General features: G+C 42.5%; 1 protein-coding gene across 1 annotated transcript in view; it reads right to left on the bottom strand.

The window, feature by feature from the left end:
* lama1 (laminin subunit alpha 1) overlaps positions 1-13847 on the bottom strand; it is a 295280-nt gene that overhangs the window by 160308 nt on the left and 121125 nt on the right. Inside the window, exons 12-15 of the mRNA XM_033019870.1 lie at positions 13408-13581; positions 12249-12350; positions 6676-6887; positions 5007-5118 (exon numbers count right to left, since the gene is read on the bottom strand). Coding sequence (XP_032875761.1) covers positions 5007-5118; positions 6676-6887; positions 12249-12350; positions 13408-13581 — 600 coding nt within the window. The remainder of the gene's footprint in view (positions 1-5006; positions 5119-6675; positions 6888-12248; positions 12351-13407; positions 13582-13847) is intronic.

The raw sequence follows: 13847 nt of genomic DNA, 5'->3' as shown, positions 1-13847 counted from the left end.
TTTTAATAGTCATATGGTTACTTAAATATTCTGCTTTAAAAAAATAACACTTCAGAGTAAAATTTCACCAAATAATAATGAAGGAAAAAATATCTGTGTGTCCATAAGACCCCCATTTTGTAATTTTTCCAATAAGATATTGACAGGCAAAATTTACACCTCTGGAGGTATATAAATAAGTTACAGTAAGTTGTACATGTGACAAGAGTCCATTGAGACTATTTTTCACTTAGGCCATTGGAGAAATGAAGCAATTACAAAACTAACTATTGATTTTGTTTGATTCAGAAATTCCCTTGTGCAACTTTTTTTGAAGGAAAATAAATAAGTAATATAGAGAATTTTGTCATAAACCTGAATTTAACCTGTTAAACTATTTACTCAAGGGTAATTATGATTCAGATTTTTAAACCTTACCCACGTGAGACTGCATGTGTTTCCGGCATATCACAGACCTATTTTTCAATATAAAGTTCTCTAAATAATGAAACTTTAACAGCACTGTTACAGCATAGCAATGGGAGACTGATCTTTGAAAGACTCCAGTCAGAATTTGCTGTCAGTGTGGACAGTGTGAGTTTGAAGAAGGGTCTTGATCCGAAACGTCATCTATTCCTTTTTGCCGGTGATGCTGCCATGCCCGTTGAGCTACACCAGAATTTTGTGTCTAATATCAGTGTGGACAATTTGGTAGATCTTTTTCTCTTCACTATCATCACTGAATTGTTCACACAGAGGGTGATGGGTACATGGAACAAGCTGTCAGTGGAGGTAGGTGAGGTAGATCCTGTAAAGGCATTTAAAAAACATTTGGACAAGTACATGGTCAGGAAAGGAGGGATGGTCAAACACCAGCCGGTCAAACTAGCATGGATAGGAATTTTTTATTTATTACAAAAAGATTACTAAAGTTTAAAAAATATGTAGTAATTAAACTTGGTGGTCAGGCCCTTAAACAGCTTAAGCAGTTTATACCAGCAAGGAACATTTAAAATATATTTGGATGGGTAGACTTTAGAAAGAGATACAGCGCAGAAATAGGCCTACTGAGTCCACGCTGACCAGCAATCACCATGTACACTAGCATTATCTTACACACTAGGGGCAATTTACAATTATAACAAAGCCAATTAACCTACAAACCTGTAAGTCTTTGGAGAGTGGGAGGAAATTGGAGCAACCAAAAAAAATCCTTGCGGCCACAGGAAAACGTACAAACTCCGTACAGACAGCACTCATAGTCAGGATTGGGCAAAGGCACTGTAAGGCAGCAGCTCTACCACTGCGCCACCCTTGGGTATATGGATAGGAAATGTTTGCAGGGATATGGGCTAAACACAGGCAGGTGGAACTAGTGTAGATGGGATATCTTGGTCGGCATGGGCAAGTTGGGCTGAAGGACCTGTTTCCGTGCTGTATGACTATTGTTCTATTTTTCTATTTTATCAGTGGCTGCAAATCCAAGGGGATTGTGGGGAAACCATTAGAAATTATATACTGGCATTGGAAGCAGCCTCAATGCACCTAACACCTTGAATGAGAGGATTATGCTATCGCAAATGGTTAAAGAGGTTAGTTCTGTATTCTTTGGAGTCAGTAGAATGAGGATTGAGCTTACAGAAACATATAAGATCCAAAGATGGCATGGCAGCATTAATGTTTCCATTAGTTGGAGTGTTCTGAATAAGGGGACACAGTTATGAGATAAGGGGAAGTAATTTAAAGCTAGGATGTGTAAGAACTCTACTTCCTGAGAAGATTACAGAGATTCAGCATGTCGAAGAGGATTCTCCTAAACTTCTACAGGTGCACGGTAGAGAGCATTCTGACTGGTTGCATCATGGCCTGGTTCGGCAACTTAAACGTCCAGGAGAGAAAAAGACTACAAAAAGTTGTGACCACTGCCCAGTCCATCACCGGCTTTGACCTCCCCACCGCCGAAGGGATCTATCGTAGTCGCTGCCTCAAAAAGGCAGCCAAAATCATCAAGGACCCACACCATCCTGGCCACACACTCATCTCACCATTGCCATCAGGAAGAAGGTACAGGAGCCTGAAAACTGTAACGTCCAGATTCAGGATCAGCTTCTTGCCAACAGCCGTGACGGCTGTTAAAGACTATTATTATTGCACTATATTTGTTATTTATTGAATTTTTTCTCTTTTTTTCTCTTCCCCCATTATGTACTTTGTTTACATATTCACATAGTCTGTTGTGCTGCAGCATGTAAGAATTTCATTGTTCCATCCAGGCATATGACAATAAAACACTCTTGACTCTTGACAAACCTCTGTAATTCTTTAAATAGAGTCATAGTCATAGAATGATACAGTGTGGAACTGGCCCTTCGGCCCTATTTGTGCACACTGCCCAACATGTCCCAGCTACACTAGTCCCACCTGCCCGCATTTAGTCCATATCCCTCCAAACCTGTCCTATCTATGTACCTGTCTAACTGCTTCTTAAACAACCTTATGCTGAAGGGTTGTGGAGGCCAATTCATTGGAGGTGTTTAAAGAAGAGGTTGATATATTTTCTTAAAGATTGGGGATTGAGGACAATAGGGAACTGGCACAGAAGACGAGATGAGGCCTAGAATAGATCAGCTAAGATCACATTGATTAGCAGGGCATCCTCGAAGGGCCAAATGGCTTACTCTTACTCCTAATTTTCTGATCTCCTTTCTTCTTGGTGGTGAATCTGTGGATTTTCTGCCACAGAAGCCTATGGAGGCCAAGTCAATGGATATTTATACGGCAGAGATAGATTCTTGAATAGTACAGGTGTCAAGGGTTATGGGGAGAAGGCTGGAGAATGGGGTTAGGAGAGAAAGATCAGTCATGATTGAATGGTGGAGTAGACTTGATGGGCCAAATGGCCTAATTATGCACCTATCACTCGTGGTCTTATGACCTTCTTCCTGTGAGCAAGGGCCACGGAACATTTGGGGGCTTGGTAAATCAATGAATCATCCCCTGAACCAGTGGAAATAAACAGACAATGGACTAAGCAGTTTGGTATCGTTGAGTGCCTGGATTCATTGTCAACCCATCAGAGAGAGAGGAAAATGCAAAGGAAAGATGAACAAAGGAAGGAAAAAAAAGGGAAAGAAAAGTCAAATCTGACAATGGTTCAATCTTCAACAGTTAAACAGTTGTAATATGAGCCACCTTGTGTTCTGCACGAGAAGGTTTGTTTAGCTTTCATCATCAGTTAACATGTCACCAGAAAAGTACAGATGTAATTAAATACCAGGCTTCACTTTCAGTGGCAAATTTAATGTTAGACTAAATTTTAAGATCGGCAATTGCATAAAACTCCCGAGTGTGGGTGGGGAGAGTAGTTAATTTTGCAAAGCTAATTGCAGAGTGTCGCAAATGAACCAGGGTTTGCGTTGAACAAGGTATTGGCTCCTACCACGGCCTCTGTCCAATTTATTTAGATCTTTTCATAAAAGCCTGGCTCATTGGAATCATCCAAAAGGTGCCCCAGGATGATATTGGTGAGAAAGGATATGGGCATGATGACAGATTTAAATTATGAGGGTTGGGAACTTAACACATGTTTGTGATTTAGAAAACATAAAGAAACAAACTGGAAGACCTTTGCTAGTGACTCGTAAATTAATATCAAAAGCAAACAAATGCAAGGCTCAAATCGAAGTCTCAAAGTTGGCAGCTTGACGAGAAGGAATTTTCATGTAGGGGTTATGAAAATATTACGTAGTTAGCCATATGGCATGTGAAACCACATGAATCATTGAGTTAGAGCAAGCCAATGCTGGTTCTTTGATGCAACTCTCCAATTAATGCCACTCTCTTTATCCTTTTGCCATTCCCTTTCCAATATTTACCTAATTCCCTTTCAAACATTAGTGCTTAATTAGACACCACTACATCTTCAAGCAGAAACTTCAGGACTGGCAACGTTCCCTTGAGATCAAGTATCATTACAGGTAGTTCCGCAGTAACAAGCGTTTCCATAATGTGAACTGGTTATAATGAGAGTGATAGATTTGGGAACACCCTTTGTGGTCTTCACTGCTTATAGCACAGTTGAGATCAGATAGATCTGTTTAAATCTGTGCTTTGAAGGCAATTGCAGCCTGTTGTGCTACAATATAATTTTATATAAGACAAGATTGCTTACAAAAGTAACAACTGTGTTTTAACAGAACAATCGGTATATAGACCGAAAACCAAAGTGTGGGATTAAAAACAAAAAATGTCAACAGCTGCTGGTCCTCCAATGCATACTTGGGAAAAGAGGGTATCTCTGTACAACACAGTGCGCAGCTGGTAGAGCTGCTGCCTCACAGCGCCAGAGACCGGGTTCGATCCTGACCTCAGGGTGCTCTCTGTGTGGAGTTTGCATGTTCACCCTGTGAGACTGCGTGGGTTTCCTCTGGATGATCCGGTTTTCTCCCACATCCCAAAGACATGCAAGTTAATTGGCCTCTGTACATTGCCCCCTAATTTGTAGGAAATGGGATGACATGGAACTAGGGTGAATGGAGGATCTATGGTCAGTATGGACTCAGTGGGCTTGTAATATGCTGGATCTTTTTTTAAAAGAGGTACAGCGTGGAAACAGGCTATTTAGCACACCAAGACGGTGCCGACCAACAATCACCCATACACTAGTTCTATCCTACACCCTAGGGACAATTTACAGAAGCAATTAACCTTACAAATCTGCACATCTTTGGAATGCGTGTGGAAACTGGAGCACCTGGAGATAATCCACAGGGAAAACGTGCAAGCTCTGCACCAACCGCACCTGTAGTCAGGATCGAACCCAGGTCTCTGGCGCTGTAAGGCAGTAACTACCGCTGCACTACTGTGCTATTAACATTAAAAAAAAGACCAAAAACTAATACTAAGAACTGAGATCGAAGGTTGTGGCATTAGTACACGTTCAAAAGCTGTCAGAAATACTCGAGCCATTGCTCCTTCGAGATTCTCCTGCACCGAGACGTTTATTTTAAACATGTAGTTAAAGTTACCTCACAAGAAATGCCGGAGTAGCCCAGAGGGCACTCGCAGTGTTCCACGTCCACTGCAGGAAGAATGTCGATGGCATTTGGGTTGGCTACATCCAAAGTGACTGAACTCAATCTGAAATTACAAAGGTTTGCATTACACTAACAATGAACCATATCAAACATAGCGCGGTGGAACAATGGTGGACATCCAAGTGCACTTTGCCGCTGACTGAGTAACAGCGATAGTTTTATTAAACCAGTTACATTCATACTAAACATACAGCAGCCATAACCATTCTTCCCAGTACAATTCTGTCAAACTTTGTTTATTGAACAGAGTTTCTCGACTTCCCACAGTGGGAATCGAACCCTTGACCTATGGATTGATGGTTAACTACTGCAACCATTACATGATACTGGAGTAAGCCTTATGATACAACTTGATGGTTTGAAGTATAAAATTGTCAATGTTTCAGTAAACTCTGTAATTTATACTTCCACAGTACAATGATAATTTGATAAATAATACACAAATCCTAAAAACATTTGGGGGGATTTTGGAATAGATTGACTAATGTTCCACAGAAAATATTTATAAAAATAAAATAACATTTATAATATTGATGTTTTTTAAAGTGATATGTGTCCAGACAAGTTACATGAGAAAATATGCAGTTAAAATATTTATGGGGTCCATTTCAATAGTTGTTTTTCAAACTAAATCATAAAAGTGGTTCAGAAGAATTCATTTTGTTACATTATATCCTGTTCTTATCTTTGAAAATGTACAATACAGCACTGCGTGTCAGTATGTCAGCCTCTGTCCCACCCTTCTCTCACGCTGCTATATATTGGCCATCTTCCCCTCGGAGTTCTGATATACCTGAAACATCGACAACCACCTTTTGCCTCCACAGATGCTGACTGACCTGCTGGGTTATTCCAACGTTCAGTTCTTTGTCCCAGATTCCAGCACCCCGCAGTCTGTTCCTCCTTCGTACCCGGCAGAAGAGACTGCCAAATGCTGGACATTCAGGTTCAGTCTGACAAGCACAATGTCTCACGGTACTTCACCGTATAATCACCATATTTCCCAATGACTTAGAAGGAAGACATTTAGTGAACTGGGTGTCTTTGTGCACTAATCAATGAAAATAGATGTGTAGGTGCAGCAGGCAATTAATACTACAAATGGTGTGTTATCCATTATCGCAAGAGGATAAAGTAACCAAAAGCAGGTTACAGGCTGCACAGTTAGTAATAATAATAATAATACATTTTATTTATGGGCGCCTTTCAAAAGTCTCAAGGACACCTTACGGAATTTAACAAGAGTAAAAAACATATAATAAAATAAATAATAGACATCACCAATACACAAATTAAAGACAGAATTCGATCCAAAGACAAAAAAATCAAAAACACAATGTGAAGAGAGAGCAGCGGCAGCTAAACCGTTAGTGAAAGATGAAGAAGAACAGATTACCTTGAACTCATAGGGTCCCATTAATTGATTTGACCAGAACTGATTTGTTATCTTACCAAAGTCCCTACTTTTTACTTTGTTCTCTTAACATTGATATTGCATCGAACAGCATACTGATTCGCAACGGTCCATCCAAGAAAATACGCTGACCATGTAATGTCTCTGAAAAGACTTGATATTTTATCACTGGGTGTGCTTGCTCACCTGTACTGAGACTCTCTGGCAACGTTGTACTTGGCCCAGATCTGCAGGCGTGTTACATTTGCTAGAACGGTCAGCAGTCGATCTCGATCTATTCCATTATTTGTGTAGAGGTCCATAAAGTTCTCAGACAGAAACCGAAGTGCGACTGACTGTCTATCGTAAGGCTGGAGCGACAAGCCACCAGGCCCTGTAATGAGTGCACGGCCATTGCCCTGAATGAACAAAAAGATGAACCGTCAGTTTACAGTGGTTGAAAGCATTGCAGTACCCTGTACATTAGGAAAACTATACAGTAAAATAACACAAATAATGAATCATTATACAAGTGGGCTGCACAGTAGGGCAATCATAGAGTTGCTGCCTTACAGCACAGAGCCGGATTAGATCCTGCCTGCGGGTGCTGTCTGTACGTAGTTTGCACGTTCTGCCTGTGACAGGGAGGGTTTTCTCCGGGTGCTCCAGTTTCCTCCCACACTCCAAAGATGTACAGGTTTGTAGGTTGATTGGCTTCTGTCTTTTGTAACTTCAGCCTTGTGTAGAGGATAGTGCTATGTCTATTGTAACGTCTTGCTCCCTCTGGGAGGCGGACTCCCGCTTCAAAAAAAAACTTTGTCGCTCTTTCGATTTCTGTTGCTGGCATGTACTTCATCCAAATTAACTTTCAAAGCAATGTTTTTACTCATGTTTCCTGCATAATAACACAGCTCCTGCATAATAACACAGCTCCTGCAGAAACTTTGGCAAATCATCTGTACTTCTTGGCTTTTACTTCTTTGAATTTGAACTTTTACTTCTTTGAATTTGTCACTTAGTGTTTTTAAACTGCTGCTGTGGTCGTGCTGCGCGCTCCGCAGGGCTCCTTGAATTTCTCGAACATGGCGGCGGCGGTCGTTACTCGCTCTGGGAGAGGCCATCTATGGAGACCTGCGATTCCTCCGTCGATCGCCGGGACTCGGGAAATCGTGACGCATTTTCATCGCTGGTGGTCCTGATCCCCTCGGCGATCTCTGGCCATCACAGGGGGCGGCTTCCTCTCCATCTCCCCCGCCCGATCGTCAGTCACGCGGGTGGGTGGGCTTCCCCCTCGCGGAAGCCACGATCGGCCGGCCCTCCGAACGGGGACTTTTAGACCTGCTGGGTGAGTGTGAGGAGCTGTGGAACGTGGTGGAGGCTCGTGAGGCTGATCGGCTCTGGGCCCTTCGCTGTTTGCGAGACGAGACCGTGCGCTTTGGTGCGAATAAAAAGAAGAACTGCTTTCGAGGCGAGGCGAGGCCGCCCGCTTACTCTTCGAGCTGCCACACCTGTGTTTCTTGCTCTTCTTCTTGCTTCTTTCTTTTTGCTCTTTGACTTGGACTGTGAACTGCTATTTATTTCGAACTTTTTTTTCTCTTTCATTTGACCGAGCATTGGGACTGGTTGACCGTCCTCGGCTCGCTCCGGCGTTATTCTTCTTTTTCGGCCCGCAGTCGCTCATACTTCTTCTTGCATGGAGAGTGGTCCCGGTGGCTTGAGTCCCTCCATCCCACTTCTGATACCATGTAACGTCTTCTGTATGATCTTAGGTACACAAAAATGCTGGAGAAACTCAGCGGGTGCAGCAGCATCTATGGAGTGAAGGAAATAGGCAACGTTTCGGCCCGAAACGTTGCCTATTTCCTTCGCTCCATAGATGCTGCTGCACCCGCTTAGTTTCTCCAGCATTTTTGTGTACCTTCGATTTTCCAGCATCTGCAGTTCCTTCTTAAACATTCTGTATGATCTTGTTGTGGTTCGCACAATGAATACACACCCGACACCGACGACATCTTGTAAGAAGAGTTTATTTCCGATAACTAACAGAAACTTCTAGAAGGTCACTTGACCTCAGTCATGAGGCACTGGCACACTCGCCAGCTCCTGTACTCAATGGGCGCTGGAATTTACATTACATTTACATTATATCTATCATTAGATAGATATCTATGGAGTGATCGCTGGTCGGTGTGGACTCAGTGGGTCGAAGGGCCCTTTCCGTGCTGTATCGCTAGTCTAGATAAATAAAGGAATTAAATGGTGTGGGTGCTATTTCTTTGTTGGAAAAATGATTTAATGAGAGCACTTTGCATTCCTATCATGAGCTTTATCAGTGATTAACACCAAACCTTTTCTCGTGTGTAAGAAAGAACTGGTAAAATCGAAGGTAGACACAATATGCTGGAGTAACTCAGCGGGTGAGGCAGCATCTATGGAGAGAAGGAATGGGCGACGTTTTGGATCGAGACCCTTCTTCAGACAGAAGAAGGGTCTCGACCCGAAACGTTGCCCATGAGATGCTGCCTCACCCGCTGAGTTACTGTAACATTTTGTGTCCACCCAACCATTTCTCTCCTGGGTACACAGGGATCACTTAAACAGTCACAGGCTTTGATGGTCTTGTCATCTGTGCGAAGACAGTACCTTCACCAGCAACATGGTGGGATGGTTTTTTTCTACTATTAATGTCATGTAAAGATATATCACCAACTGGTAGAAACATAGAAACATAGAAAATAGGTGCAGGAGTAGGCCATTCGGCCCTTCGAGCCTGCACCGCCATTCAATATGATCATGGCTGATCATCCAACTCAGTATCCTGAACCTGCCTTCTCTCCATACCCCCTGATCCCTTTAGCCACAAGGGCCACATCTAACTCCCTCTTAAATATAGCCAATGAACTGGCCTCAACTACATTCTGCGGCAGAGAATTCCAGAGATTCACCACTCTCTGTGTAAAAAATGATTTTCTCATCTCAGTCCTAAAAGATTTCCCCTTTATCCTTAAACTGTGACCCTGGTGTGAACATGGCCAAGTGGAGTTTCCATACTGTTAGTTCTCTGAATATAGTCTGGTGAATATGGATTGTAATAAATATAACTTGGAAATACTCGACATGTCAGGCAGCATCTGTGTGTGGAGTGTCACCAGCATCTTCCGTTTTTAACTTGAGGATTTCCATTCTCTGCAGTTTTTTGATTCTCACTCATGTGCATCAAGACTCAGCCAGCTTGAAGTCTCCAGAGTCCAGTGTGCCAACATGAGTTCTCACAGCCCCGCACAGTACTGTGATCTCAGTCTCTGACGTTGATCTTAGAGATCCTTCACAAGGATGAATCCTCAGAAATGTTTGGCCTTGACTGTATACCTGGCTGGGTTCCCAAAACCCGCACAGACCAACCGACCGATGCTTTTGCAGATATCTTCAACCTCTCACTACTACGGTCTGAGGTTCCTAACTGCTTTAAAAGAACATCATAATATTGGTACCCAAGAAGAGTACAGTGTCACGGTGGGTCTACACTGCCTATAAAATAGCCATCCCTTGGAATAACAATGAATTTGGGACATTTATGGGGGGGGGCACGGTGGTAGAGTTGATGCTTTGCAGATCCAGTTTGATCATGACCAAGGGTGCTGTCTGTATGGAGTTTGTACGTTCTCCCTGTGCCCGCATGGGTTTTCTCCAGGTGCTCGGGTTTCCTCCCACACTCCAAAGACATTCATGTTTGTAGGTTAATTGGATTCAGTAAAGATTTTTGAATTATCCCTAGTGTGTAGAACAATGTATGTTTCTATCCCTGGTCGGCTCGGACTCGGTGGGCCTAAGGTTTTCACACTGTATCTCGAAAACTAAAATTAATAAAATATATAATTTGGTGAGTATGCCAGTTTCAGGCTGTGGGACAAAGCTCCCACTTTTGCCTCAGGTCTCCAATGTTTGCAAGGATAGGATCCCAGAATGATTGGGTCTGCCTCTGTCCTGTTGGAAACCAGCACCTAAATCAAACCACAATAATGAAAATAATTTGATATTGTCTTTTAAACTACAGACCAAATTGTTCTGAAAGATTAACAATGTTGTTGGTAGCTCTTGATGAGATTCTTCTCCTGCTATTTTTCTCAGTTAACCAGCATGTAATCTAATCAAGGGCCTCAGTTCAATAAATCCCACCAGGAAATGAAACCAATGCAAGCAATTAATCCCAGAGATTAGATTACAGGCTAATAACGGTTTCTGGTTCTTTGCTGATATCGGTGTTTGTAGCCTCACCATGCTCCAACAATCTGATAATAAAGCAATATTTACTAAAGGGCACTAATGACTATCGGAGGCAACAGAAGGGTTTTTAATGAGATTCACCACATGGGAGTTGTCCAGGATTAAGCAGGTCTTTATTGTAAATCATTAACTCGGTGAATCATTAGGGTTTGCTTTTATTTAATATACTTCTGTATATTAATTACCCTAGTGATCAAAACTAATACATTGATGGTCATATATTTCCATCTTTATTGCCCATGTCTAATTGTCCTTGACGTAGTAGTAGAAAGTAATCTTCTTGATAGAGAGCCGTCAGGTTAAGGTACTTTCACTGGGAGCTCCAGGATTGAGAACTAATGACACAGAAGGCTGCGGAGGCCGAGTCAATGGATATTTTTAAGGCAGATTGTACGGGTGTCAGGGATTATGGGGAGAAGGCAGGAGAATGGGGTTGAGAGGGGAAGATAGATCAGCCATGAATGAATGGCAGAGTAGACTTGATGGGCTGAATGGCCTAATCCTGCTCTAACGCTTATGAACATCATGATGCTCCTGAAATAGTCCTGGAGTTGAGATGATTGATTTCCAACAAAGACAAACATCTCGTTTCGTGACTTCATCCTGTGGAGTCATCCCTTTGCTTAAAAAATCTTTCTATTTAGGCCTCTGATCCTACAGTTAGCCTTTACATTCCTGCTATCAAAAAGAAAGAGTCTCGTGGAAGAGATGAGGACTTCATTTGCCAGAAATTGCAACTGGGAGAATCTTTTTACCAGGATGGAAAAAAAAAATCAGATACTAGAGGGCACAGCTTTAAGGTGAGAGGAAAGTTTAACTGAGATGTGTGGGGCATTATTTTCACACACAGAGGGCGGTGAGTGCCTGGAACTCCCTGCTGGGAGTGCTGGCTGAAGCATATATTAGTAGGATTGACAATACTTTTGGATAGGCACATTGATATGCAGGGAATGCAGGGTTGTGTGCAGATAGATCAGTGATGGTCTGGGCTTTATGTTAGACACAGATATTGTGAGACAAAGGGCTTGTTCTTGTGCTGTACCCTTCTATGCTACAGACCACCAGGAGTTGGAAACTGAAAGGAGGCTTCATAGACACAGTGGCCTCCTCTGTGCTCCTGATGTTTATCATTCTAGTCAGAATGTAAGCAAGATGCACATATTTCTTCATAGTGCTTCACAGTGGCACAGTGGTAGAGCTGTTGCCTTACAGTGCCAGAGACCCAGGCTAGAACCTGACCATAGGTCTGTTTGTATGGAGTTTGTATGTTCTCGCTGTTCTGACCACATGGGTCTTCTCCAGATACTCCAGGTTCCTCCTACATACCAAAGACGTCCAGGTTTGTAGGTTAATTGGCTTCAGTAAAAATTGTACATTTTCTCTTGTGCGTAGTATACGGGGTGATTGCTGGTCAGCACAGACTCGGTGGACCGAAGGACCTGTTTCTACGCTGTATCTCAAAAGTCTAGTTTGGTAATTGCTTCTGGCATTCTTACCTCAATAATGACATTAATGTTGAGGGTCTGCTCATTACCAACACCTTCCACTGAAAAATCATTCACCAGGGTAAAGTTCAAATATCCTCCATATGCAGTAAGCTGGAAAGACAAAGAAAGATGTGTGTCCATAAGGGTCTTCCCATGCATAGAAAATCCACAAGCACAAATCTCCAATCATTAAAAGTACATTTGTCTTGGGTTCACTGTCATAATTTAGGAAAACAGATTACTTGTTAAAAATAAACTAGAACCAGATCTTGAAGTGTTACAGAAATCGGCACGGTGGTGCATCGGTAGTTGCTGCCTTACAGCGCCAGAGACCCGTGTTCCATACTGACCACGGGTGCTGTCTGTACGGAGTTTGTACGTTCTCCCCGTGATCTGCGTGGGTTTTCTCCGCGATCTCCGGTTTCCTCCACACTCCAAAGACGAACAGGTTTGTAGGTTACTCTGCTTTGTATAATTGTAAAATTGTTCCTAGTGTGTGCAGATAGTGTTAGTGTACAGGGGATCACTGGTCGGCACGGACTCAGTGGGCCAAAGGGCCAGTTTCCGCACTGTATCCCTAAACTAAACTTAAAGTTATATTTATAATTGTAAAGCTTAGACTTTTTTTTAATAAGACACCCCCAAACAATGAGATGCCCCATGAAACAGCTGCACGGTGACACAGCTGGTGGAGCTGCTGCATCGCTGAGCCAGGGACCAGAGTTCGATCCTGAACATGGGTGCTGCCTGCGTGGAGTTTGCACGTTCTTCCTGCAACCATGTGGGTTTCCTCCAGGTGTTCCGATTTCCTCCCACAACCCGTAGGGGAGCAGGATATTTGGCCTCTCTAAATTTCCCCTACCCCATCAGGAGTAGATGCAAAGGTGCGCTAACGTAGAACGAGTGTGAGCGGGTGATCGATGCTTGGCGTGGACTTGGTGGCCGAAGGACCCGATTCCATGCAGCGTATCAAAACTAAAATAAAAGCCTTTTCTACTGAGTTTAATGCATGAACGGTCGTGAAAGTCTCCAAAATTATCTGTCAGATAATTTTTTCATTTCATAAATGAGACTTCACTGACCATCATCCCACATGTTCTCAAGCATATAATCTGAAAATATATTAATTTCAGTTTTATGAAAGGTTTGAAATTTAAAAAAACTTTACCTTGTTACCCAAGTATGAATCTGGAGCTGTCCAGTAGTATAGTGCGGACAGGAGTGCTATGCCGTCTGTGTTGTTGACGTTCACTTGATGTGAGCCACCAAACACCTCCTGGTAAGGATGCACCCTCATTTCGCCCTGATGGTCAGTCATTTGCCACCCAGTAATATCCATGACCTTTGAGATAACCAAGTCATTTTTATTAATTGACAGGAATGTATACATATTTCTTTCATTAATAACATTCATCAAGGGGTCAGCAAATTCACTGAAAATAAAACAGAGGAAATGACAGACATTAGTGAAGTAGATAAGATTTATTCGCAGAATATTTGTACATACTGTAAATAGTTATTAGTATATAAATAGCTTACTACTAATGTACAGGTGTCAAGGTTATGGGGAAAAGACAGGTGAATGGGGTTAGGAGGGAGACATAGATC

This window comes from Amblyraja radiata, chromosome 4 (genome assembly GCF_010909765.2).
Source record: "Amblyraja radiata isolate CabotCenter1 chromosome 4, sAmbRad1.1.pri, whole genome shotgun sequence".
In the NCBI taxonomy this organism is placed as follows: Eukaryota; Metazoa; Chordata; class Chondrichthyes; order Rajiformes; family Rajidae; genus Amblyraja; species Amblyraja radiata.
This window is presented reverse-complemented; position numbering and strand designations above follow the sequence as displayed.